The 24,680-nt window shown below is 42.1% G+C and overlaps 1 protein-coding gene across 1 annotated transcript in view; it reads left to right on the top strand.

The window, feature by feature from the left end:
- Positions 1 to 2,847: 2,847 nt before the first annotated feature.
- LOC104412584 (homeobox protein cut-like 1) overlaps positions 2,848 to 24,680 on the top strand; it is a gene marked incomplete at its 5' end in the record, with an annotated part of 57,970 nt that continues 36,137 nt past the window's right edge. Inside the window, 9 exon segments of the mRNA XM_010023341.1 lie at positions 2,848 to 2,952; positions 5,638 to 5,826; positions 11,432 to 11,490; positions 16,481 to 16,529; positions 17,558 to 17,654; positions 18,717 to 19,388; positions 20,382 to 20,447; positions 21,859 to 21,960; positions 24,136 to 24,680. The exon segment at positions 24,136 to 24,680 is cut by the window's right edge and continues 18 nt beyond it. Coding sequence (XP_010021643.1) covers positions 2,848 to 2,952; positions 5,638 to 5,826; positions 11,432 to 11,490; positions 16,481 to 16,529; positions 17,558 to 17,654; positions 18,717 to 19,388; positions 20,382 to 20,447; positions 21,859 to 21,960; positions 24,136 to 24,680 — 1,884 coding nt within the window.

Genomic DNA, 24,680 nt, shown 5'->3' with positions numbered 1-24,680 from the left:
GAGGAAGGAGGAAGTCGTGGGGGTAAGACTAATTCTGGGAGTTTGTGTTATTTGTTAGGTCGTGCGAGGTATGAGCTTGCCTGGAGCTAAAGGCAGCGCGAAGCTCAAGAGGAGACAGAAACGGTGCTTCCAGCAGCCAAAATGAATTAGGAAGGGGACAAAGTGATGAGCAGAGAGGGGTGGGAGTCAGAGAGGGAAAACCTGAGGGTTCTGCAGGGGAGCAGTCGCTCTGTGGGGTCTCGGGTGCAGGTGAGAGACAGCCCAACGCAGCCTGTGCCACGGGGGGCGGTTGGGGTTTTCACCACCGCGCACAGCACATGATGGAGATGTGCTGGGGCTGGAGGAACCCACGCACCTCGACACGGGGGTTGTGCCAGTGCACTCCTTCACGATTCTGAAGCACTCGGATCCTGTGGTGGTGGAAACCAGAGCGCAGGCTGCGAGGAAGCGATTAAACCTGTCTGCAGAGGAGGGTGGGATTAGTTTGCAGTAAATAAACCGCAGAGGTCGTGCACGGAACAAGGAGGACAAAGCAAAATACTCATTCACGGAGCAATAGTCATCTCGAGAGCTGAATGAAGCAGGGGGGGTCTTGTGGGGAAAAGCAAGAGCATGTTCCTGAGTGGTTCCAACCTGCCTCCCGAAGCCCCATGCACAGTGGTGGGGCTGAGCACACCCGTGGCCTTGGGGCTGGAGCTTCAGAACTTCTAAGTGCTCAGTTTTGAACCTGCTGTTCTCTAAAATGTGTATTTTATAACTTACATTGCAATAGCACCCACAAGTGCTTTGCAGGCATTGAACATGCCTCTGATGCTGGCTCGAAAATGCTTCCATTATGGAATAAAAATGAAAAAAAGGGAAAATTGACAAGTATTTCCTGAACAGAATCGCCCGAAGTTTCTGTTTGGTGTCTTTTTAACAATGCCTCCTATGAAATCTTGTCTAATATTATTCACAGGATTACAACAGGTGGTGGGAATTGGCTGGGGAGGCTGTGCAGAGAGGGCAGCTGACAGCTTACTGTATATGCAGATGTAACATCTATTAGAAATACCCTCTGTGGTTTGCTTGCATGCGAGCTGAATAGGTTCAGAAAACAATGCTGCTGTGAATGGAAACCATCAGCAGAATTGCTTAAGGCTGCAAAACCCATTACTTATACAGCAGTAGAGCAAGTACCACAGTGTACTAACTTGTCCTGCTTTGCTGGAGTTGTTTAGCAGTTATTAGATCAATATATGTACATCCACATCTAATAAAGTGCAAGAAAATAATTTATCTCAGTGTGTACTGTTAGCTCAGGTTTTAATTTGATATTACCCAGCTGCATAAACAACATCAACTTTCTTTTTTGGTGCCTTTTTAATGCTGCTGCCATGTTTTCAAGCACACAATAGGTTGTGTCCCATGCTCTGATTATTGGAGCCACGATACTGTACTTTTTACAATCACATTTTAATTACAGCTGTAGAACCTATGCAAAATCATTTAATATAATGTTGTGAGCAAATAGCACAGATGATGCGTTTAGTATTTGATTGCTGTTAGTTTACTGATTGATTACACATGCAGACAGAGTCTCTGTTTGACTAGGAGCTCAGAGATCATGCACACACACGGGTATAGGTTTTGTATGCACTACTTTAGATGACTGAGGTTTTCAAAAGGATTAGCTGAAAAAGCAGGGAGTCTGGCACACAGAAATCTGGCAGTTTATGGTGGCTTAAAAAATGGCAGTGTGAATTTATTACTTAATAAAGGAGGGGGACCCATCAGTGTAAAGGGTAAAAGTTGGTCAGGAGAAGTTTTGGCCATGATTTGCAGCAGCTCATGGGCTTGGAAGAGTTGCTGATACTTCTTACAAGTGGAGATAGAAAATCATGTTAGCTATTTTCTGCCGAAGGTGCAGCATGATTTGCATGGAGTAGCCTGGATGACAAGCAGTGACTACTCAGGGAGGTCAGCAGTGTGGGTTTGTAACGATAAAATACATTTCTCCTAAAAAGAGAGAAGAAAGTCTGGCCGGGAGGAGTATGTACTATAGAACAACCAGGTTCTGTTCCACTTTTCTGAACAGAAGTTTACACACAGTTACGGAAAGGACTTTGCTGCTATTTATTGCCTGAAGTTGCTGATCCATCTGTCTCTACCCAAACTCGTGTACAGACGATCTTCCCTCATAATTCTGCCTTTCTTCTTTCTATCATTACTCAATATTTGTATGGGAATTCTGTCTGGTAGCCAAGTCACAGGCTGATCAGATACTGCGTAAATCCCCAGCAGTTGGTAACTGAGCTGTGCAAAATCGTCAGTTTAGGGTTAAATATTGCTGAATAAATAGATGTGCTGAAAGAACAGAATCTAACAACTCGTGTTTGGGGAAATAATTACTGCAGAAAGCAAGCCCACAACATTGTGTGTGTGTTAGAGAGAATGGTCAGAATAGCTTTTAATTCAGCATTTCCCCATGAGAATTATTCCCATGAGGAACCTTGCAATAAAATCTGCTTGGTCTATGAGAATAGAAAGAAATTGAATAAAAAGACTCCATTTCCACTTGTATTTATTCAGTCTGGGAAATTCAGTGGGCCGCAGCATTAGTATCAGCAGGGGATTCCTTGCTCCTAGCGTTAAATTACTGTCATAATCGCTCAATTATTTCTTCCTTGTACTGTTTAAAATAAAAATCCATCACATTCTATGTTTTTTTTCGAACATTTATTAGGTTGAGTGTTTAGGAAAATCAATTATATTCAGTCAGGCATGAATTGATGAATGTTCTTGTAATAATTGTCAGTTGTTAAACTGAATGTACTTTCTCTTTTCACCCCTTTTCATTTCCTTCAGAGGGCAGAGGTGGCTCAGAGAGAGGCAGAGACCTTAAGGGAGCAGCTCTCATCAGCTAACAAATCTCTTCAACTTGCTACGCAGATCCAGAAGGCACCTGATGTGGTGAGAGAAAGTATTTACTGGCTCTTACAGGTTTCTGACGTTCCTACAGCACAACTCTTTCAATTTAAGCTTGCAGCTATAAAAATACCTGTTTGGAGTAATACTTTAACTGCAGTGGAATTGTGTTCCTTTGGGATTGCGGTTTGGTTCAGCTTCTGAGAGGCGTGGTGGCTGGAGAAGACCACAGGAAGGACAGAGGTGACTGGTATGGTGAGCCGTAGTTCTTCTCAGCTGGTCCAGGAGGATAGCAGTGGCTCTCAGAAGTTAAATCACATCAGTGAGGGCACCAGCAGAGGAAAAATAAAGGGATTGATGCAGTGTAACGAACAGTGCCTTGGTGGGCCATCAGCACTTGCCTGCCTGGAGGGCACAGTGGAGGTGTGGAGCTTCAGACCGAGGGGACCAACTTTGCCCAGAGTTGGTTGCATTAGTGGGGACCTGCTGCCTGCCCATTCTTGTTATTTGTAGTGTATGGGCTGTCAGAGGAACTGGAAATAAATTCAGTATCATTCCAGTTTTCACTGGATATATCTAAACTGAGAATTACAGCTATAAATCCAATAGAAGAAGCATAGAAAGTGGAGAAGATATCCTGTACTCCTAAAGGTTTGGCTGCTTGTTGTGTGTCTCTAAATAAAGCAAGCACTGCTGTTTGGGGAGGTTGGTAGTACTGACCCTGCTGATCAGATCTGGTGGGCACAGGAGGTCTGAGACAGGACCTCCTGTTACAGGAGTCCAGCTGGTCCTGGGTTAACAGGTATCACAGGTGAGCAGGCAGATTATTTTGATTGTTGTTTGCCAAAGGAGAAACAGGAGTATTTAAATGTAAATACGCAATTAAGTGAAATTTAGTCTACTTCTAAGCAGCAGGTTTACCAAACAAAAGGAATCGTGCTCCTTATATTGCTTTTTTTCTTGCAAGCCATATACATGCTTGACACTGATATCGGAGAAACACATGGTTGCCTTTAAAATACATTTGCAGAGAATGAATAACAAACCCTAAGTCCTCCAGATCTGTTTGGTCGTCTATTAATACGACCCAGTATTTTGTCAGAGAGGGCAGAAGATAGACAAGCAGGCTGCAAAATACAAAATAAGAAGCCTGAATATCACTTGTATCTCTGAATTACCTGCCTCTTCCTATCTCATGTCCTAGTCTTATCATTATTTTAACATTAGGTCTTTCTTGTATTTAATAGTACTTCTGCACTTCATTTATATTTAATATGACAACTACTGCAGGAGGAAAATGATCATTATCTATCTTATTTCAGACTCTACGTTCTAGTCTCAATAGGCACAAGCAGCAGATGATTATATAACTTGTGATGTTTCATGCAAGCAAATTAGAGGTTTTTTCGAGTTAAAAGTATAATTCAGTGTAATAGGAGAGCATTGTTAACTGCTGTTCCTACATGTAGCTTTCTGTGAGATACAATGCTATGCAGTCACTGGGAATCAAGCTAAGTGTTTAGAAGATACAGAAAAGGCATTTTGTTGTGCCTGTATTTTCCAGCAAAGAGGGGATGGAGTATATTTCAATCTGCTGCAATGTCATCTTGAATTGTAAGGAAAGTGCTTGGGTGACAGCATAGAGGGGGTGAATTTTCAGCTTTTTTGCCGTAGGATCTTTGGTATAATGCTTACGATCATTGTGTCTCTCTTGTGGTAAATGGATTCTTTCCTCCTTCACTGGTGTTTTCTGAGGAACAGCCATTAACCTTTGTAAGATGCGTTTTAGGCTTTTTAATGGAATGTGCCTTCATTATTGGGCTGCCTCGTGCTCCCCAGGTCTGCACAAGAATTTGTGTATGTTCTTCATGGAAGAGAGGTTCAGAGCTCTGATGCATTATAGCTATTGATCTCTTAACACAAAAGGAGACAAAAGCAATGGTACATTTAGTCTGTATTACCTTTTCTGAATAGATCTGCCGCCTTCTTAACTTCTATGTCCCCTCTTAATTCTTGTCCTGCTGGAAAGTTGGTCCAATGAGGAGGTTTCAGACTTGAGGACAGATTTTGCAGCTGTGGGAAACGGGGAAGAAGAAAGATCCTGATTAGGGAAAGGGAATCTTTGAAAGTGGAGACCAAAGGGAGAATGGCCTTGTCTTACAGCTGTCACATCTGTCTTCATCCCCATGGAGGAGAGGCTTTAGTTGCTAGCAATAATGGTTAACAGTGGGCAATTTTCAGGCAGGGAGCAAGTGCATTGGAGGTAGCAGCTTGGGGCCATTTCTGACGATTTTGCCTGAGCTGTGCAGCATGTCTACAGACAGCCAAAGGCACACGGCTCTGCCCTTCCTGATTAAGCAATTCTGCTCCATTACTTCCGAATATTTTATCTGATTAGTATTTTGTAAGCACAGATTTTCATAGTTGTCAAAGCATTTGGACTATTAATAATAAATAGATCTAAATAGAATCCTTTGACTTTCACGGCTGCATCTTTCCAGTGTGCTTCTGAAATAGGGAAATTTATTCTCTCCATCAGCCCTATTTTACCAAAGAGCTGTCCTGGGGAGTGGGAAGGTTCATCTTCCAGATCAGTGCAGTCAACCACAGGAGTCCCAGCTTTAGAAATTGTTTGTGTCTCTCATGCCACCCAGAGCCATGCTTGGTCCTTACCTGCCTGCCCTGAATTCAAGCTTGTTGCCTTTGTTTTGTTTCATGTTTTCCCATTAGGAGCAGGCCATCGAGGTGCTGACACGGTCCAGCTTGGAGGTGGAACTGGCCGCCAAGGAGCGGGAAATCGCCCAGCTGGTGGAAGATGTCCAGAGACTCCAGGGCAGCCTCACCAAGCTGCGGGAGAACTCCAGCAGCCAAATCTCCCAGCTGGAGCAGCAGCTCACTGCCAAGAACAGCACACTTAAAGTAAGGCTCAGTTCCGTGCTCAGCACCTTTCGAAGGGTACAGCTGTCGTTCCAGTGTTGGGTTTTACTGGTGGAAGCTTGCTGTGGTTCTGAGAGGCACCATGAAAGCCCCTGACTTCTTCAGGATGCTGTTGAATTCTGTTTTCTGTGGCATTTTATTCTAAGTGATCTCTGGTTTGTTGAAATGTGACTGACCTAGTTCTCACTGCTCTGAAATGTGTTTGTGCAGAACATGGCTACCTTTAAATTACAACCACTAGCAAATCCCAGCATATATTTACCATGGCTATGGAGTGCAGTTGCTGAACTGAAAAAGCACAACAAATCTGTCTGAGGTTTTAAAACTTTTAATTCCCACTCCAGTGATTGCTATTCAGGATTTGCCAGGAATGTTTATGGTCTGTCTTTGAATTTACCTGCTGCCCACTCCAGTTCTCTCCACTGGAGAAGGGAAGTGTATCATTTAGAGCATAAAACCCACTAAAATCAGAACGCTTTTTAGCCTTAATAACCATTTCATTCTTTCTTTTAGCTGTGTATTTGCTGCACAGTAATTCCCATTTAGAATTAGCAGTTCAGTCCTGAACTCATTTCCATACAGCACTGCACTAAACCTAGAAGAAACATCTAATAGTTTTGTGAGTGACCCTTTTACCTTTTGCTTCAGCAGCTTCACTTTCTTTGTGCACTAGCCCACGCAGTTTCAGTCTATCAGTAAGCATGAGAAGTGGTTCCTAACATGTGTTATGAATCAGTTTCCTGTAAGTCCTGTCTCTTTCATTGTTCTGCCATCTATGAGCTTCAAAGTGCAAACAAGATAAATTTATCTATTCCATTAAAGACTTCATAGTTTTTGCAGGTTTTATAGTCTGAGGGTTTTGTGAAAGCAGGCGGCTGATGGTCCCCACTTAGCTGTGCCTGTGGCATGGGCAGCTTTCCTCTATCACAATGATTGAAGGTTCGGTTGAAACTCTTACAAATTGTTTTAATTCTGACATTTTTTAATGCTTACTAGTTTTGCTCTGGTGCAGTTTGATTTATGTGGAGAAATGGCTGTTAGGGATGAAAGCAGAAGTGTTGCGTTCAGTCTGCTTTCAGCATGTCTTCAAACAGCCTTGTTTATGAAAATTCAGTAGAGCAGAGGAAAGCCTTTAGGTTCCTGTATTGACAGTATCAGTCTCTGCCCATCTGTCACTATGTGAGCACTACTCTTAATGAGGGAGGAAGGAGCTGGCCTGGTTTTGAGCAACACATTTTGCTGGCTACACCCATCTTAAAGGGGTTTTAATTTTTTTCGTAAAGCCTGATAGAGAATATCTTGAGTCCTTGCACTTGACAGATTTGCTTGGAATAAAGCATGTTCCTGGTGAGGTCAGTATTAGTTTAGCCATTAACTTCAAAGGGAATAGGATCATAGAAATGACAGAGCAAGTCTTTGATTTTCAGTTCAGTAATCTCCTTCCATTTTCTCATAGGCTTGCCTGGCTAATGCTCTCTATTTAGGTTCTTGTTGATAGTGTCTGAGGCAGTGACTCTGTTGATAAAGTTTTAGGCATTTCAACCCTCTCTAACCTTATTTGTTGCAGTATAAAAATATTTCACAATACATACTTTTACCCCTAAGTGCTGGGAAAACCTGTGTCTGAGATCTGTTGTACAAAGACCCAAATCTCAGTGGCAATGTGTTGATCTCATGTTTGCTTATAGAGGAATTGCTTCAGCTGAGATTGTGATGGTTGCCTCCACCAAAAATGAATCACAGTTTCACAAATTAAAGCAATGTTCTCAGACCATATCTTGGGGGAATTCTTTAATACTCTGTGACTTAATGAAACCATACAGAAATACTTCCAAAATTATTGCTTCTTTATCTTCATCTGATCTAATAATCAAAACATGTCCTCTAGAAACAGACTTTTCTAACTGCACTTGTATTAACCCTTTGTTGCTGGGTGTTAGAGCTTCCCTGCTACCCAGTTAAAATAAAGCAGTGCTGGTTAGCAAAGGCATCCATTAGATAACCTGGGTTAATTAAATATGGGCTTTTTAGTTTATCACTCTAAACTATGACATTAGTCTAATGGGGTTATTTAGATGTTTTAAGCCCCTTGATACAGCCCATACAGTTTACCTAAGACACTTTAGTTAATAAGACAAGAATAATTTATTTATTAAAAAATAAGAGGGGAGCCAGTGTATGCACGCTCCAACATGGGTTTATTCACACAACAAATGCAAGACAATTCCTTAACATGGAAGATTTTCTAATTTAGTGTGCAAAACACCACCAATCCATTCCTTCTGTCCTCTGGCTCCCTGCATTTTTGTCTGTTGGAGGACGTTAGGATGTATTTTGTCTGAATTAAGCAGGTTGATATTTAGTGCAAGATATTAGTTCCTCCAGATTGTCTCACAGCTTGAACCTTTGTTATACCATGTTCCGTGCATTTCACAGGGTTCTTTGAGACAATTACCATACTAATACATTTTAAAACAGTCATTGACTGGGAAGATGCCAAGTGCCTAAATAGTCTGCTTATATACAGGCAGTGCATTCTCGGTTGTTAGTTTATATTGTTTAGTAGAGTATACATTTAGGTGCAGATTTTCCATGGCAACAATCTCTATATTAGGTACTTGGAAGTGATGGATGTATGTGGGTTTTATACAATTCAAAGTAAAATATTGCTGGTTGCCAACCTGTTATAACGGTATACAAGCACCTGAAAGTCCAGAGCAGCTTCATTCTGTCAACATCTTTTTCTTTTTTACTAGCTGGGTTTTGTACCTAAAATTTCCAGAAATACTTTCAGGGTAAAGCATATCCCTGTACAGAATTACATTTGATATGCATTGCATTACAATGGGAATCATTAGCTCTTCTTGTATTTTATCTCTGTTTCTACAAAAGGTGTTTTTCATAGCATGTCCTTGCATAAGGAACAAACAGATTAATCCAGGATATTGTTTGGTTTAAATTTATTCCAGTGCTTTTTACACTGAGGGCTAGTCTAAATAGCCAGTTATCCCTACTGTAAAAGCTATCCTGTAGATCCGAAATCACTACAAGTCACAGAGGTAAGGAAGAGGTGAATTATAGTGTATGCTTGCTTTAAGCTGTAGAGCAGCAAGAAGCAGTTAGAAGATGGCTAAGGGGAGCTGAAAGATGCTGTGTGGTGTTCAGCACCATCCTCCCATTGCCTGCATCAGAGTTTTAAAGCTGTCAGTCATGATGCTGACTCTCCTGCCCAGTACTGAGGGCTCTCTGGCTCACTGGTTTCATTTAAAGATCCCTCTCCAGTCTTACTGAGCCTCATCTGGTGCATTAAAAAGTCCAGCTGGATTCCCTGTTAAAGTCACTGTTCTTCAGCATCAAGCTGCAGCTTGAGAAGTTGCTTGAACTCGTGGCACGTTGTAGCTTGGCCCTCCTTAAAACGGAGAGGACTGAAGTGGCACCTTGGGCCCTGGGGTTATGTAGTGCATTTGCATAATGAGATTTCAACACAGGTTGGAGGTTATCAGAACCTCAAACATCTTTAGTATTTGTAGGATTTTCCTGGTCACATTAACCAGGACCAGAACACCTGGAGCGCTGTCTCTGCTGTATAAAGCAAAGTCAGCACTCCCTGTAATTCCAGTTAGTAACTGGAATTTGGTAAGGCAGGACATGCCCGATGAAATGTCTTTTTAACTCACCTGAATGACCGCACGAGTTCCTGATGGGTAAGGATTTAGGACACTGGACTTTTTAAGAGGCCACTTGTTTCACCAGTGTTCCATAGAGTACAGATTCCACACTGAACAGCTTCTGCTTTCCTGCAACAACCGGTGGTGCTGATCCGTTAAGAGTTGCTTGTTGAGCATCTGCCAGAGCAGGGCCCATGTATTACTGCTGGGAGATGTTTCTTGTCAGCACTGACTAAGGATTGTGGATTATGGTGTCAAAAAGCAGGAAGAGGAATTTAAGAGGGTGGTATATTGATAATGTGGGTGTCCACTTTGTCCCTGCTTTTTAATATATGTACTAATGTCAGGAAAGAAATGTCAACAATGCCTAAACTGAAAAGGGCTTGACAGGGAAGCCTTTAATAGATAGCAGAATACCTGGAAATTCAACAAAGCCCCATCATGCTGCTGTTGTCACCTGAAGAAGCCTCATTTAAATTGTTAAGGTGGCTCAGATGATGGACTTGTTGGTCTGTGGGTTCTGTATTACACAGTGTTCAGGTTTGCTGCTCGTACCCATTGGTAGCTTTGAGATGGGTGACGCATACACACGGGCTTACTTGGGTTAAGAGGTTCCCACTTCTAATTGTTCATGTGTCCCAGCCCTGCTGTTCATGCACCCATAACTGTGCTGGTGCAGAACTTTATGGGGCTGCATTTAAAATGGGTTAGCTAAAATTATCCAAGTTCACAGCAGGCCTTCCCTGCCTTCCTCCTGCATTCAGCAAGCAGCCCAGGAGTGGTGTAGGATCCTCTTCAATTCACTTCTCCTCTGAAGGCAGCCTCTCCTGGACATAAAGCCCTATTTTTCTTTTTCATGTCATATTCTCCTTTCCTTTTCAAAGCACATGCTCTGTCTTTGAGGGTGGTATGTCCTTGTGTTATTTCTGTTTCCCGTGACCTTTGGGATTCTGTGACAATTTTAACACGAAAAATTAAGTGAAGCAGAGCTAGCCTGAACTTACCCATGGAAGCTGCAAGCCAGTAGGTTCTGTTCATTCTTTGCTTAGATCAGGTGTGCCTGTGCTAAGCAAAGAAATTATTAGTGGGGAATGAACGTGGCTTCTGCAAGCAACATAACGGCATCAATTATGTATCACTATGTTTTAGGCCTCCTGAAGCATTTATCCTCTAGTGATGAGCACTGTTTTTGGGAGCTGGGTAAGGTCCAAATGTGTGGCATTGCTTTATGGATTGTGTTAGGGGGTTTCTTTCAATGTTTGTGGCACCTTCACACCAAAGAGAAACCATTGAGACTGCCTCAGGTCAGGCAAACCTGAGCAAAAAGACGTGCTGAGTTGGTCTCAGTGCTTCAGCTCCGGTGTGTAATCGTGTTAGTTATCGCAATAAGTAATGCTTGTCAAATGACTTGGTACAGCTGTTTTGTTGGAGCGTGAGGCATTGTAGAAGTCTTACAAGCCTAAGGCTTGTTCCAGTCAACAGCAGCTTCTTCAGTCTTCTTTTTTCTTTTCCATGTAGATAAGGTTATGGGGAACTGTCGTATGAAGAATACCGAGTGTGCCAAAGCATCCTGCTTGGTTGTTCCATTTATCAGTTGCATGTAAAGATTTCAGCTACCCCATTTTTAATACCTTCTTCCCCGACCACTTTACTGAACACATGACAGTGACATTGCAAACAGCCAAATTGGGACCTGCTGAATTCTGTAACGCTTGGCACTCTGTAAACAAAGGAAGAGTGAGGTATAATTGTGTTTATGTTGAATTGGTTATAGTTTGTTTTCTAATACATGTAAATTAGGTTCGAGTCATTAACCCTCACTTGTGCTGCTGTATATATGGAATAATTTAAAGATGATTTTGAAAGCCTGCAGGAAGAAAAAACCCTAAATAATTAAATGCATCTTCTTTCTTTTAAAGCAACTGGAAGAAAAACTGAAAGGACAGGCTGATTATGAAGAGGTTAAGAAAGAATTAAAGTAAGTGTTAAATGCTTACCATCATTTTTTCACGAACTGTAGTTTAACAATGCTTGTTAAATGAAGCCACAAATCTTGTGATCTTGGAGCAATAAAGAATTCAGTCAAACCCACAAAGATGGGGAAATTGGGAATATTGGCAGAAATTGCATCCAGAACCAGTGCAACTGCTGTATCTGAGAATGCTCCTTTTTGTTGCAGCAGTATCGCAATAGCAAATAATACACGTGTCCATGAAGAAAAGGCACTAAAACTATCGTCCAAAAAAGCATTTGAAAATCGGTGGTATTTTAGGTGGATGACTCTTTAAAAATCCCCAGCCAACAGCTGAATGTAATGTGGACCAAGAATTAAATGCAGGGCCTTTGGCCATAATACCTTTTCTATGCTTTTGCCAGCCGCTGCTCAGCACTTACCATTTTAATGCTGTGCTTGTTTCACTGTATATTTTTGCTAATATATTGTGGTTTTAAACTAAAGCCACAAACAGCCTCTTCCTATTCCAAGGGGCTTTTTTAAGAGACTTAAAAGAGCCTCATTTTAAACTCTAACAAGATAAGCTGTCAGGTTCAGAAGTGAACTTTTTGGACTGGAAATATGTTCAGTGTCACGGTTTAAATAACTGCAAGAAACTCCATCGCTTCTTTCATCATTCTGGCATTTTTGTGTGTATTTTAAGAAGCCTGAAAAAATGTTACCTTGTTTAATGAGGTATTTCAGATGGGGCTGGGAGTCATGTGCTTTTGTTTACATGTCCCTGGAGAATGTGGAAAGCACGTTTGGCTTTGCAAGCCCAGGGACTGCCCAGCCCTTGGTGCTATTACATTCAAGCCCCGCTGGCTGCGGTTCTGGTGCGCTGCCAGCTGCAGCACACCCTGATGGAAGTATAGAGTTTCAGTCAAATGAAATGAGTTGACTGTTTCTTTGGTCATTATACCTGAATATTAACTGGTCTCAAAAAAAGCATCATTCTTTTAGTGATATGGGGAAATACATCCTTCTTGTCTCCTGAATTAAGGAAACTCGGCTTCAGATTTCAGCTGGTTTATGCCCTCATGTAAGGTGGTGAATGGGAATGAGGCCACAACCTCTCCATTTGCTACACGAGTTACTAAATGTGAATGTGCCAAAGCAGCAAATGAGTTTTAAATCCTATGAAACAACTTTTAGATCCCTGTATTTCTGGCAATAATGCCTTTTGGTTTTTACTTTTTCTGTTTTACAACACTGACATGAGGAAGGCAGATAGGAGGTCCAGGAGAAGCTGTGACACGGGAGTGTTCATATGGTGCTTCTGCCTGTTCCTGTTATTTCAAGATGAGCCTGCAGTGAAATAGATGGGAGAATCTCCTGCAAGTGGCCCTCGTTGGGTGCCAGTAAATTTAACTCTGTTCTCCTGGCTGTTACAGCTTTTATATCCCCTAATTAGTGGGTAGCAGTTTTTGTCTGCTGACTTTGGAGGGACAGCCAGCTACCTTGCAGGTGGCCTGGGGTCCACATACCATCCTACTGAGTGGTGTGGGGTGTTAAGACCCTCTGTGAGAGCACTGGAGATGTTTGCAGAGCTGCATTGTCACAGCAGCTCGCTCACGCCACCCTCTCTGCTCCCATCTGGTCCAAAAGATGTGCCAAAATCTAAATGAGCATCTGAGAGTGACAGTCTCATCTGAAGTGATGCTATGAAAAGTCTATTGCTGTAGATCTGGTATCCCTCATACTAAATCCTGCTATGCTGCCTTTGTACCCAGACCAAAAAAGAACTGCACATAACGTGTATATGCACCAAGAAAGAAGATAGCTTGTCAGTAAGGAAAAGGAGAATAAACTTCTTGGTTGTTTTGGCACTGATGTATTTTCCTTAATCCTCCCAAGGATATTTAGAGGCATTCGAGGCTGAGGGATCTCAATGTCAGCCGGCTTCTAACCTTGGAGGAACTTAAATTGGTCCACATCAAGCTCTGGATGGAAGGGTTCTTTGTTGCTGCATTGGCTTTTGTGCCAAATGGCTTTTAAACCTTTTTTTTGACATCTGAGAGCTCTGTGTGTCCTTTCAGTTCCCTCTTGAGTAATACAACAGTGCTAACCCTCCTGCCTGTGCAGTCAGGATCATACAGTCAGAAAGTTGAGCTGTCCCAATGCACACTTTGCTTTAGAGTAAGATCTTTCAAGTCATCTTAGATGTGCAGATTCAAGTCACAAGATCGTTCCTTTAAAAAGCAGATAACTGATCTTGAGCAGCAGAGTTGAAATCTCATGGGCAAAGATATTCCTGGAATCCAAAGGGGAAACATTTTGCTTCCTCGTGTTCCTGTTTGTGACACATTTGGAGAGTCATTTTTGACATACTTCGCTTTTACATTTGAGAAAATGAACATGCTGTAGTGAATGTTCCTCCAAGAGCAATTTGAGATACTATCAACCTGGGTTTAGTGTATTTTGGGTTCTAAGTGTATAGGAAATTACCTGTGAAATGGCCAGAAGGCTATTCCAGGTAGCAAAGAATCCACTTTAAGCAGGCAGAGAGGTCAGTAAGTTTCCAGCCAAGGTTTGAATGCACATGCCTGCTCCAAGCTCACTGAAAAATGCAGCTGCTGCAAGGTTCAGGATCCTTTCTGCAGGTCCCAGCTGGCAGCAGGTACCCAGAACAAAAATGCATTGGCAGAGCAGTTGGTGCAAGTGGAGGGCACAACAGGATCAGGGCTTTAAAGCTGTACTTTTGGTGCCAAGAACCCTATATACAGACTAAATACATTTAGGCTTACTTTGCACTTGGGACTGGTTCCAGTCTGGCTCTGTAAGCAGCACAGTAGTGGTCAGAGAACATCACACCAGCTCCTTCAGAGCGTGCAGCTTCCTTTGGTTTAGTGTCATCCCGAAGGAAGACGGTTGTATGCTCCAGGACTGCTCTGCATGGCAAACCAAAGTGCGGTAAGTGGGGATTACTGGGAGACCTGCATCTCAAGTGTACTGCTGGTCTGAGCTGAAATGGGAGGAACAGCTGGGATTTGCCACGGGAAGTTTGCCACGTGAGAATTTGCAGTAAAAAACAGGGGTTTTAAAACAACCAGATGAGTTTCCTTATTTGACCATCCTGAGGACATTGAAACACAGGGTGCCCAGAGAAGCTGTGGCTGCCCCATCCCTGGCAGTGTTCAAGGCCAGGCTGGACACAGGGGCTTGGAGCAACCTGCTCTAGTGGAAGGTGTCCCTGCCGGGGGCAGGGGTTGGAAGGGACATTAAAGCTCACCCAGTTCCAACCCCATTGGAAACCATTCTATGAATCTGTGATTACTCCTGTCTGTGCTTTCAGCCCCGCTTTTCAAGGGGTTTTCCCTAGATGAGTCTCTGCATATTTGTCTCCCCCAGCACCTTGGAGTCCTTGTGGACAGAGCTGTGCCTCTGGAGAGGTGTCCCAAGCAGCACTTGCTTTCAGCAGTAATTAGTAATGAGTAAACATGCCTGTGATGTCAATATAATGTCAGGATCTCTAAGAACTCAAGCCATTAATGCACAGCCTCTCTCCTTGACTGGCACGATTCCATTAATAGTAGAAGAGAGGCACTTTTGCATGTGGGTGAGCTGTTATGCCCACATAAAGCAGAGTCTTAATGGCATTGTTTTATGTGCTTGTGTATTGGATGGTGGCTCTACCCCACAGTGATCTCTGCTGGGAGGAGGTGTCATTCAGTGACACATATGATGAAACTGATGGCCAGAGTTTTGTGATTTTATTAATAATTATATTTGTAGGAGTGCCTGTCAGAATTAACACAGTGTGCAATGCGTGAGCCTCCTGTCTTGGAATGACTTTTTTTCCCTTGGATTTGCTATGGCTTTGAGTGATCTTGGGTGGCTCACTGAGACCACTGACTCCCAGAGTGTCACTTCATGGACATCTAATGCTGGATTAATGCAGAGACAGATTTATAGAGGAGCTGGATGCCACATGGTCTGAGGCAGTTAATGAGTGCTGGGTGTCCAGCTGACTCCTGGTGGCATTCCAGACTAGTCCCTACATCTTAATACTGGCCTTCTGCCTTTTTTGACTCATTTTCCACATATAATACATGATTTGACATATTCTTTCTGCCACACAAAGTTCCTGGTGCTTTATACTTGAAAAAATGCTGTATAAACACCATCTATATCTGTTTAGGTATTTTTCTTCAACAAATGAATGTTGTCTTTGTACGATGAAAAGCTGAAACCATTTATTGCTTCAGTCTGAGCAGTTAATGTCCTGCCTGCAGCAGGCCTATTTAAAACAATTTATTAGGCAAAGCAGAGTAAGAAGTTTGTATTCCTGTAAGATTGTCATTTGCCAGATGATACAACTCTCACTGAAAGACTTTGAAGGGAGACATCCTTCGACTGCTCAGTAGTTATATAAAATATTGACAATGAGACTATCAGATTCTTCTCTTAATGTGCTTATAAATATTTGGATCTTTCATATTTCTTAAGAAATATTGTGCCATTTTGTCTTCCCTTTGCCATAGAACTAGGAGGTTATTAAAATGACAAAGTGCCTTTTAGCCTGTAGCATCTTGGTCGGGAGGATTATTTGTGCATATTTTCATTGCTGTGTGAGCTGGTGTTTATTATATAAAGTGCTGTGACTGGGGTGGTGATTCCCCTGTTTTGTTGCTTTTCTACAACTTCTTCATTCCCTTCAAGCTTCACAGATAAATTTATATCGCTTCTGACAGCTGAAAATGTTAGATCCTTATTAACCTTTAAATTTATGCTTTAAACTGGCCTGGTGGGATTGCATATGGAATGATTTAGATGACATGCGAGAGAATTTTCTTATCCAATAACCAGTTTGAATGGTTATTCTATATTCATTATGAGACTGGGCTACTGGAAGGAAAGTTGTTATCACTTGTAGTGTGGTGCTGGAGAGTGGGAAGTGATAATGTTAATGCTCATTAGTGGAGTTGTTATGAAAAGAAGAAATAGACAATAATTGTTTTTCTGCCTTCCACAGTATATTGAAATCCATGGAGTTTGCACCATCTGAAAGCTCTGGTGCGCAGGTACTGAACCTACTTTTGTTTTCTTACTTACTTCAGCAATTCAGTTAATTGAGCAAAAATTTGTCTTGCAATTCCTTGGTGTTGGCACGGACAGTTTCCTGTGGCTGTTGAGACATATGGGTTGAGCATTGTTTTCCTGATGTTTTCTTAGGCAAAAAGCTGAACTGAACATTTTTTGCCTGTTAATTTCTTTAAAGTGGTCAAGGACAGCGAATGACGTTTCAGCTGTGCTGGCGTGGATAACCATAATGCTGTGGAGTTGAGTCTTTTAAACATGCTAGAGTTGTTCGACAGCTACGCTGAGATTTGCATGTTTCTTGTCCTGACAGTATGCTGAGCAAGGACTTTACCATTTTTAAGTCTTTGTTAGCCTTGAAAATAATGCTCACCAAAGAAAACAAACCTTTGAGTATTGAGAAAGCTCCGCTATTCCAGCAAGTGAATCTTACTGAGGTTTAAAGGTTATGAATTAAATTCCTGCTTCTGAAATCCAAACCGAGTATCAATACCCAGGGATTAATTTTCAATATGTTTTTTAATGATCAAGGGTTAGCTATTCAGTGGAAGGTAAATCAGACACAGGTTTCTGTGAGTGAGTTTGGTTTTGAACAAAGTGGTTTTGCTGAAATGCAGCATTTCAAGGCAATGCCCAACTTGGGTCAGTTGACCTAGAAGAAATAATATAATCTTAATTCCTATTTTAATCAGATTAAAAGAAGTCTGCAGCTTTTAAATAGAAGGCATGCCAGTACCATTTTAAAATAAGTAGGATCAAGAGAACATTCCACTGCACATTTCAAAATAATGCAGAACTGAGGGATGATTTACAATGAAAATTAAACAGTGAATCTCTTCTATGGCTCACGCAGGAGCCCTGAGTGATTCCCGCAAATATATACGTGGCGAATTCCCTAGCTGCTTTCATAGCAGGGATGAGCAGTTGTTTTCTTCTTCTGAAATCCTTTTTAGTGCCTGAGTGAGACTCTTAATGCTTTTAGAAACAAACCTCCCACTTTGATTTTCTTTAGGATGCATCTAAACCGCTGGAGGTGCTGCTGCTGGAGAAGAACCGCTCCTTGCAGTCTGAGAACGCCACGCTGCGTATCACGAATAGTGACCTGAGTGGTAGGTTGACACGATTTTCAGCTATTCTGGTTGTTTCCTGTCTGGTAGAGGGAGGGAGGGCTGAGTGAGAGGTGAATGTCTGAGCTAATGCATGGCAGAAAGAGTCAGAGGTGACAAGAGTACTGAATAACGTTGGATTTCTGCAGTTTTATAGGCTGGATTAGAAAATCAAACTTGGAGACCTCAGAGAGTCTTTAAGGGTTAGGGCAGAGAGGCATTACAGGATGTACCAAGTGGTAGCGTTTGAGGCTGTCTTCTGTTTGGGGAACAAATTCATCCGTGGCACCCCACACACAATGTTATACAAAATCTTCCTGTCTGATACACTTAGATATACTACAACAGGTCAGCTTGGTAAAACTAAATACTTTCTTCTTAGCAGAGCGTGTTTGCTGTTTAGCTTTCCTAATGTGGGCTTTTTACATCTTGTGTGCACATTTTTTAAATGGCAAGTCATGGAATTTCCAGATACTTGAATGCTTATGGTTTTTGCAGCTGGAAGGAAGTTAAAAGTTGCCACTGGCCCTGGGATTACTGAATTCTGAAGCGGTTTATGACTTTTAACTGAGTGATCTTGGTGCATCCACCTAATGGTGATTCCTTTATTCAAATTGGTTTGTTCCAAAATGTAAATGTTTGCTGCATTTGGGTTCAGTCAGGTCCAATGAGTAATGTCTTGAATGAGAGACAACAAAGAGACTTGCTGTCTGTAACTGCATTTATTTTAAATGTATAACTGCACTTCATGTACTTGTTCTAGTTTTAATGTTTGTAAGGGGGATTCTCCAGGCTGCAACATACAAGAAAGGTGCAAACATGAAATGCATGTTGTTTGTTTTGGGGGCCTTGTTTGGCTTATGAAAATTTCAATTATGGGGAAAAAAACCCAACAACCAAATGAAAACAAACCAAAACCAAAATGAAAACAAAAATCCCATCGCCACTTCATTGGCCCTTGGAAATCTGCACTTTTTCCCTTTGCGGGGCAAACTTTGCATTTTTTTATCTTGGTTTTTCCCTCTTTGATCCCCCATAATGCATTATGTTTGACCTTCCTTGTAGGGTCAGCCAGGAGAAAAGGGAAAGACCAGCCTGAGAGTCAGCGTCCTGCAACCTTGCCGGCCTCCCCTCCTTCTCAGTTGCTCCGCAACGCGGGGGAGCAGGCTTCCAATACTAATGGTACACACCAGTTCTCACCAACGGGTTTAAGTCAAGACTTTTTCAGCTCATCCCTGGCGAGCCCCAGCTTACCCCTGGCCTCCACAGGAAAATTTGCACTAAACTCTCTCCTCCAGCGACAGCTAATGCAGTCCTTCTACTCCAAGGCAATGCAGGAAGCAGGAAGCACAAGCATGATTTTTTCAACAGGTCCTTACAGCACAAACTCCATATCTTCCCAAAGTCCATTACAACAAAGTCCGGATGTAAATGGCATGGCCCCATCTCCCAGCCAGTCAGAAAGTGCTGGGAGCATCTCCGAAGGCGAGGAGATAGACACAGCCGAAATTGCACGTCAGGTGAAAGAGCAGTTGATCAAGCACAATATTGGACAGCGGATATTTGGACATTATGTGTTGGGACTGTCGCAAGGGTCTGTGAGTGAGATACTAGCCCGGCCAAAGCCATGGAATAAACTGACTGTGAGAGGCAAGGAGCCATTTCATAAGATGAAGCAGTTCCTGTCGGACGAGCAGAACATCTTGGCTCTACGCAGCATCCAGGGTAGACAAAGAGGTAAGCGCTCGCCGGCCGAGGGTCTCGCCCTGTTTTCCTCTTAGTCACCAATGTTAAAAACTGGAACATTCCCTGTATGGGGCCATTTGTGTGTTGCTGCTGTTTTCACCCAAATCAGGTGTCAGGTACAGAAAGTACAGCTTTCTAACTCTGCTTTTCAGCCCTCAAGCAGGTTAGTATCTTTGCTTACGCTTTTTTTAGCCGCTGACTTGTGTTTGTCAGCAGGAGCAAGCAGCAGGGACACTCACATCCCTCGCTTCCCAATAGCTCCCTGTCAGAGCTAAATACAGAGTGAAAAGGGTCAAGAGCAACTAAGGCTATCAGCCCTCGGAAACACCTGAACGTTTTTAGTTGGGGTTGTTTATCGAGACCAGACTTTTGTTGTGTCTTGTGTGATATTTTTGTCCCAAAGTGTTTGACAGAATATCATAGGTGATGCATGAGATGAGTAATCTAAAAAGAATCCTGATTGAAGGCAGCTTTGCATATTTCAGGCAGTGATTTTAAGAAATAACATGCGTTTCATTGTGATTCATCTTAAGCAAAGACTGAGATTTACATTTAGAGAAACTGGAAAGTAAGTTGTTTACAGTCAAGAACCGTTGGAAAGGACAGGCAGGGTTTTCCTAGATTGTGTTTAATTGAAAGTGCACGCTGGTCGATTTATAATCTGTTCTTCCTTTTGATGATTGTACTTGAGGGGATTATCTGCCCATCTTTAACCTCTTCATTTTTGGTATCTCTAGACGTTTATTTATATCTGTCTAATCTCCTTTCCGAACGTAGCTGTAATCTTTATTAACAAATCAGCCAGCCTTGCTTCTTCCCAAGTAGCCAGCTCCAACCGTGCTCAGCCAAGGGCTCGAGGGGGCAAGGGCAGCTCAGAGCCTCGCGCTCAGAGACAGGCTGCCAGCTTCTCATGTCACACAGCCCATGATGTCAGAGCAACCATCCCCTGATTGTTTTGTTCTTACCAAACTTGTTTTTCAACAGAGAATCCAGGCCAGAACCTGAACAGACTATTTCAGGAAGTACCGAAACGAAGAAATGGGTCTGAAGGTACGTCACAGGCAGGTGTTTTTCTTTGCAGTCAATACCTAGGAAGTGGAGTGTGCTTTAGCTGTGTGTTTCCTTAAAACTGTGCAGTTTGATTCTGGCCTGGAATCTGATAGAAAAACAGACAGTAAGTATAAAACAAACCATGGGTTAGACAAACACTTTGCTTTTTCTAATTCTGCTGCTGCTGTACTAACGTAACCCTGTTTGGATACTTTTTCCACTCCCAACCTCGCTGCATACGCAGATAAAAAGAGAGAAGTGATAGAAGTGGCTTTGTAACAGCATCAGATCTATTGAAATGCTCTCTTTGCTATTTTTGTGATTTTGGAGGGAGAAAGTTAGACAATTACAACATCAGTCATGTACTGCTTCTGCTGTAGGTTTACTTCTTTCTTCTCATGAGGCTTATGTGGACAAATACACTTTAATACGCTGTTAAATTAGTGTGATACTTAAGTATGGTGTATGAAAAAGACAATAGGATAATAATAGAATCATGCAGGATTGGGTTGGGTTGGAAGGGACCTTATAGGTCATTTAGTGGACATAAAATAGTGAACCTTAAAATCATCATAAGTGAACATGAGATCAATAAATTATCACTGAACAGGAAGTTTGAACATTTTTCTTTGTTACAGGTTAGTTGCCGTATTTTTCTTTCAGCAAGACAAGAGGAAGAATTAAAAACAGAAACAAGTACCCCAAAACTCCGTAGTTATTTTGGCTCCAGACAGAAATTACCTAGCTCACTTACAAATGCTAATCTCATCATGAAAAATGCAGTTAAGGGCAATAGCATTCACAGTCATAGTTTTTCCTCCTTTTCTTCCCCTTAGTGGTTAAATAAAACCAAAACCAAACCACCAAGTAATAGGTCTTAGCAGGAGAATACTTCAAATGGTATCTGCATTTAAATGACTGTTTTTCTTAATGTATTAACCTCTAGAAAGTTAAAAATTAGTTTTATCTAGTTCTGTTTTAATTCTGTTTTGGGCTGATCCTCCTCCTCCTTTGCCTAGCACCTGATGCAGTTTTTAAGTTGATTCCTGATCTTATGTTTTTAGAGTTCTTCCTTTCCCCTCTGGTGCTTTTCCCTTCTGTTTCCTCTCCCCCTCCAAGAAAAAAATAGACCCAGGACAGATGGAAAAGGAATATATGACCACCTAGTTCTTCCTCTGGTGATGTTCTCATTGCTCCAGTGCAGCTAGTGGGCAGGCTTTTGCACTACAAGGATATTTTTGTTTTATTAAGTATCTTCTTGGTGTTGTAAATGTTGGTAAAGGTCCTGTGTAAACTGTTGTCAGGTCATGCTGGTGGTATATCAGTATATACTGGCTGTCTTTGTATTAAAAACAAACAACCAAGCAGATAGAGGTTTTCCCAGAGTCATTAGTTTTGTTTTCTTCTTCAGGTAATATAACCACAAGAATCCGAACCACAGAGACTGGCTCTGATGAAGCCATCAAATCCATCCTCGAACAAGCCAAAAGGGAGCTGCAAGTACAGAAAACAGGTACGGTCTCATTGTGTCTCTTGCTCCTTTTATTTCAGAATTTAATTAAAACAATTACCAGGAGCTTTCTGGTCAGTTAATTATATTCCTAAAACCCTGAATGTAGGTTTGAAGAGCTGCTTTTCTTTTTTTCTTTTTAATTATTTGGTGGAGTTGCTTCTGTCTCTAAGTCGTCCTCAGTTAAGGTACACGTGTCATGGCTTGGCAGGGTCTCTGCTCAACACTCTGCTCTGCCCCGCTGCTGGCAGAGCAACGCTAAGATTCCTGAACACCTTTTCCCACATGCAGAGCTCTGCCTTCCTTACACCACTCCAGACATACCTACAAAATCCTTTCTGCTAGCAGTTTGCTCCTCGGAAAGGGAATAGCTCCTGCTTTCTCTTCTCTTCTGTCTAACTCAGGCCCCAGGGACACAACTGCATGGAAGAGGGAACTGAATGGATTTGTTGGGGTGAGGGTCACGATCAAGCCCACAGTTATCAGTCACTTAGTACCATCATACTGTGGCCATCATGTACTGAAATTAGGATATAGGCAAGCTCAGTCCTAACTTTTATATGACTGTGGTTTTGGTTACATAATCTCTTCAGTGAATGAACTGGCAAATCCAAAAAGCATTTCCTTCCCCCAAATCATCATTAGTTTAGTATCTTAGCTCTAGATAAGTTTGATTTCTCATTGTATGCTGTCATGTAGTTAACGTGTAGTCTACTCCATACCCCTCCCAGCTTTAAAACAGTTTCCAGTACTGCTAAAGAGCTAATGCTGGAGTAAAAAGTACTGTGCAATCCTTTGGTTTGTTTTATGAAATACTGATTTACAGTTTTGGATAGTTGTGTCTTACATGAAAACTAAGCTAATCTCATGGCAAAATATAAAAGACAGTTAATATACGATTTAATGAATATGACTTCATACAGGTAATGATAACAGAGAGAAAAATATGGGCTGTGTGCAGGAAACTGCAAGCACATTGTTCCAGTAGCATGTTTCATCAGAGAATGTCAGGCTTCCTTTCAAATACTAATTCAGCCTCAAAACTCCCAATGAAACCAGTAGATAAAGCAGAAGAGAGAGTCCCACTGTCCTTTTTCCCCATTTCTTAGCTTTTTTAATGTATTTTATAGTGTGTGACAGGAAGGAATGTAGGGAGGCAAATTTGGAAATGTATTCAGACAAGCCAGAATATTACTAGAATAATACGCAGTGTGTTTCAAATCTTCCTTCCCTTGGAGGCCAGTGTATGGGTTCCCTCTTGATACTTAGTGCTTCACTTTCCCCAGTCATTGTAGAGTAGCTTTCACAGGAATTGGTTTTCAAGCACTGGGGACCTCAGTGGAGACTAACTTAAATGGAAACAGATGCCATTGCTCTGCTCATCCCCAGCTGCTGCAGCACAGCCCCACGAGTCCTGGTTCACCACTGAAATACTGCTTTTAGGTGTTATCCCTCCTGAAAGAGCCCGGGGCTCCATTCTAGGGCTTCAGATAAGGCAAAGAGTGATGGCCAGGCATCAGCCTGATCTTTGTAAAGCTGTTTATTTCAGTGGCTGGGACCATGGAATGAGAAAACAGGAAGCAGGAGCGTATCTAGCTTGTCAAATGAAATAACGAAGTCTCTTAGTAAAGTTCTTGCTTTGTTGTAATTTGTGTGTTGTATTTTTGGAGTAAAAAGGGCTCACCTTATTTATCTAGTAAGAGGGTATTAATAGTCCATCCAGGTGAATGCAGCTGTGTTCAGTTTTGGGTGTGTGTTACGATTCCTTTGTGGAGATAAAGAGAAGTGAAAGGTTAAATAACTTTGCAGACAGAACCATGACATGTTATTGACCACTTGGGGTGGGGGAGGAAGAGCTGAAGGCTTGATTTTCAAAGGCATTTGTTTGAAAATGTTTTGAATGGTGGAAAACATGCAAGTGGTAGCAGACATCTGCAGCTGAGGCTCTGCCTGCACAAGTCCAGCACTTTGGCAACTGTCAAAATTTTCCAGAGAAGAACTTTGGAAATCTTACCTTATTTTGACAAAGTACAAATCTTTGCTTAGTGAAAACTCCTCCTTCCCATCCAGAAATGTATTGCAGCCCTTTTTTTCTGACAGGGAAATATTAACAGTAGCACGTGTTGAATATAAAGCATATTCCTGTGTTGCATTTAGTCTTTTGGTTGTTTTTCATAGCTGAGCCGGCTCAGCCGCCTTCTGCATCTAGCAGTGGCAATTCTGATGATGCTATTCGATCCATTCTGCAACAAGCCCGACGTGAAATGGAGGCACAGCAGGCTGCCCTTGAACCTGCCTTAAAAACACCACCTTTATCTCAAGCTGACATTTCTATCCTGTCCCCCAAACTAGTATCTACACCTGCAATGTCTTCGGTTTCCAGCTATTCTCCTTTGGCCATATCCCTGAAGAAACATTCATCTGTCACTGATTCCAGTATCTCTGCGTTGCAGAACCTCTCTGGGCTCAAAAAGGAGCCTCAGGAGGCACCTGTTTTAGAGCTTCACGGAGTAAGTGATTCTGCCCAGGGTATGTTGAGGCATGTTAAAAATGAGTTGGGACGTGGTGGTGTTTGGAAGGACCATTGGTGGAATACTGTGCAGCATGAGAGAAGAAATACAGCTCTTCCCGAAGACATAAAAGTTGAGGAAGCCAGTGGTGGAAAAGAAAAGGTCAGCAATCAGACTAGGCCAGATCGTAGCCAGCTCCAAGGACCATCTTCT

Source organism: Nestor notabilis, unplaced genomic scaffold (genome assembly GCF_000696875.1).
Source record: "Nestor notabilis isolate BGI_N333 unplaced genomic scaffold, ASM69687v1 scaffold24621, whole genome shotgun sequence".
Lineage (NCBI taxonomy): Eukaryota > Metazoa > Chordata > Aves > Psittaciformes > Psittacidae > Nestor > Nestor notabilis.
The sequence above is the reverse complement of the archived record's forward strand: the minus strand, read 5'-3'. Positions and strand labels throughout refer to the sequence as shown.